Source organism: Charadrius vociferus, unplaced genomic scaffold (assembly GCF_000708025.1).
Source record: "Charadrius vociferus isolate BGI_N301 unplaced genomic scaffold, ASM70802v2 scaffold7, whole genome shotgun sequence".
NCBI lineage: Eukaryota > Metazoa > Chordata > Aves > Charadriiformes > Charadriidae > Charadrius > Charadrius vociferus.
Genome location: NW_009649308.1, coordinates 186,890 through 188,955, shown reverse-complemented (window position 1 = coordinate 188,955; position 2,066 = coordinate 186,890). Strand labels below are relative to the sequence as shown.

Sequence of the window (2,066 nt, the reverse complement as noted above, 5' to 3'; positions counted from 1 at the left end):
AGCATCTACAGCCCCCCCCCAGCCAGCGTGCTGCTGCGGGAAGGGGAGAGCCTCCACAGGCGCTACATTGACCGGGCTAAGCGTATCGACACCATCTCCCGAGCCGTTTTCCCCTTCACCTTCTTGGTCTTCAATATCTTCTACTGGGTTGTCTACAAAGTGCTGCGCTCAGAGGACATCCACTCGGTGCCCTGAGGCCCAGAAAAGCATGACTGCCTCTCGGACTGACCCCCGCACTGCGCCTGGGCGCCACGAGCTCAGCCAGAACCACATTTCCCTCTGTCCTGGAGCAGCGGCACAGCCGTGCTGGGCCTCGGAGCCTGGACATGTGGCAGCCCCCACGTCCCTTCGGATGCTGGGGCATCGAGGGGGGGGATTGGCAACCCCAGGTCCCCACGGTTAGCTGGAGAGAGGAACCCCTCCTGCATGGTGTCACCCCCGGGTACCCAGGGATGCTGCGCTGCTGGGGGAGCCCCAGGGATGCTGCGCTGCCGTGGCACAGGGGAGCCCCCAGTATTTTGGGATGCTGCACAGCTGGCGGCCAGGGAACACCACCTTCCAGCCAAACACCCCCCACCTCTCCGCACCTTCCATGTCAGGCCACACCACTAAGCTGTGGGCCATCAGCAGCCAGGGAGAGGCTGCAGTCCTCTCTCCTCCCCTGGCCGGGAGCCCGGTTGCAGGAAACAGCAGGCAGCACCCCTGCCTGTGCCCAGACTGCGGGATGCCAGCTATGGCCCCAGAGCCCCCAGCCCAGCAATGGACGGGACCCCTCCAGTCCCCAACCAGCTCCAACGCACAGCAAAGCAGTGAGTCGGGGATGCTTCCCTCCCTGCAGAGCCCGGAGCTGCCTGTGATGCCCGCAGCTGCGGGCAGGACTGGGGCAGGGACACTGGGCAGGGGGCTGCGTTTCCTCCGGGGAAACAACGCCAGCCCTGGGGCAGGCAGAAGGTGAGCCCGATCCTGCTGATGGTGAAGGGGTGCAGACGGCCATTGCTACCACAGATGGGAGCCACTTGGCACTGCGGAGCCGGCACTGCACTACCTGCAGGGAGGGAGATTTTTCAGGATGGAAGTAGTGGGGCCAGCTTGGCCGATCCCTTCGGAGGAGTAGAGTGAGTGGTGACATCACCAGACCGCTGCGTTCCCATGGCACAACAGTGCCAGTAGAAAGCCAGAGGTGAAAACTACCCTGTTCCACAGCTTTCTCTCCACCCTGGTGCGGCATCCCCTGGCGGGGTTCAACCTCGCTGCTCCTCCACCGGAGAGTAGAGCATCCCAAACCTCGACAGGACAAGCTCAGCAAGGCTTCCAGCCCTCCAGACCTGGATATCCTCCGTGCTTAGCAGGAAATAAAAGCAGTAGGTGATGTTTATGTAGGTCCTACAGAGAGATATGTGTTGATGCTCTCCTTTCCCCCTGCTCACAGCCAGCCTGGGGGGGCTCACAGCCCAGCAGGGTCCATCCACGCAAAGCCCTGGGTGGAGGACAGGGCCCAAGGTCTTCCAGGCAGGGCAGAATGGAAATGGGATTCGCCCCTTTCCTTGGAGGCTGTGGTGCCACCATGGCACAGTGAGGGCACTGGTGACCTGCCTGTCATGGCAAAGGGGACCCTGCAGGGCAGGGGGACGTGGGCGGGAGGCCAGCACTGCCTGCTGAAGCCAGACCTGGGCAGAAACCCCCACCATGGTCCCTGGCCCCGCTCCTTGCGCAGGCATCACCCTCTCCCTCGCATGACTCAACTGGGAGCAAAGCCCCGCATCCCCACCCCATGCCCAGCCCCCTGAACCCTGCAGAGCGCTCACCCACATGCACCCATTTCACAGATGGGGCAAGTAGAGAAGAACCAGCCCCAAGCCACTCCCAGGACCCACCAGGATGGGCCAAGCCAGCTCCATCCCACCGCCGCCACCGTGCATGCCTTCCCTACCATGCGTCCAGGCCAGGCTTTTGAGACTCGTTTTTGGGGAGCCCCCATTTGGAGGCGGAGGAAGGGGTGCACCTCGTCTCCTCGTCTCGGCCAGCACCCTCGAGGCAGCGCCCAAAAGGGAGGGGCCCGCGCCCCG

General features: G+C 63.6%; 1 protein-coding gene across 1 annotated transcript in view; it reads left to right on the top strand.

Annotated features, from left to right (window-relative positions):
- The window catches only part of GLRA4 (glycine receptor, alpha 4), a 6,186-nt gene extending 5,991 nt beyond the window's left edge, over positions 1-195 (top strand). The window contains exon 10 of the mRNA XM_009889310.1: positions 3-195. Within this exon, the coding sequence (XP_009887612.1) occupies positions 3-195 (193 nt within the window). The remainder of the gene's footprint in view (positions 1-2) is intronic.
- The last annotated feature ends 1,871 nt before the right edge of the window (positions 196-2,066 follow it).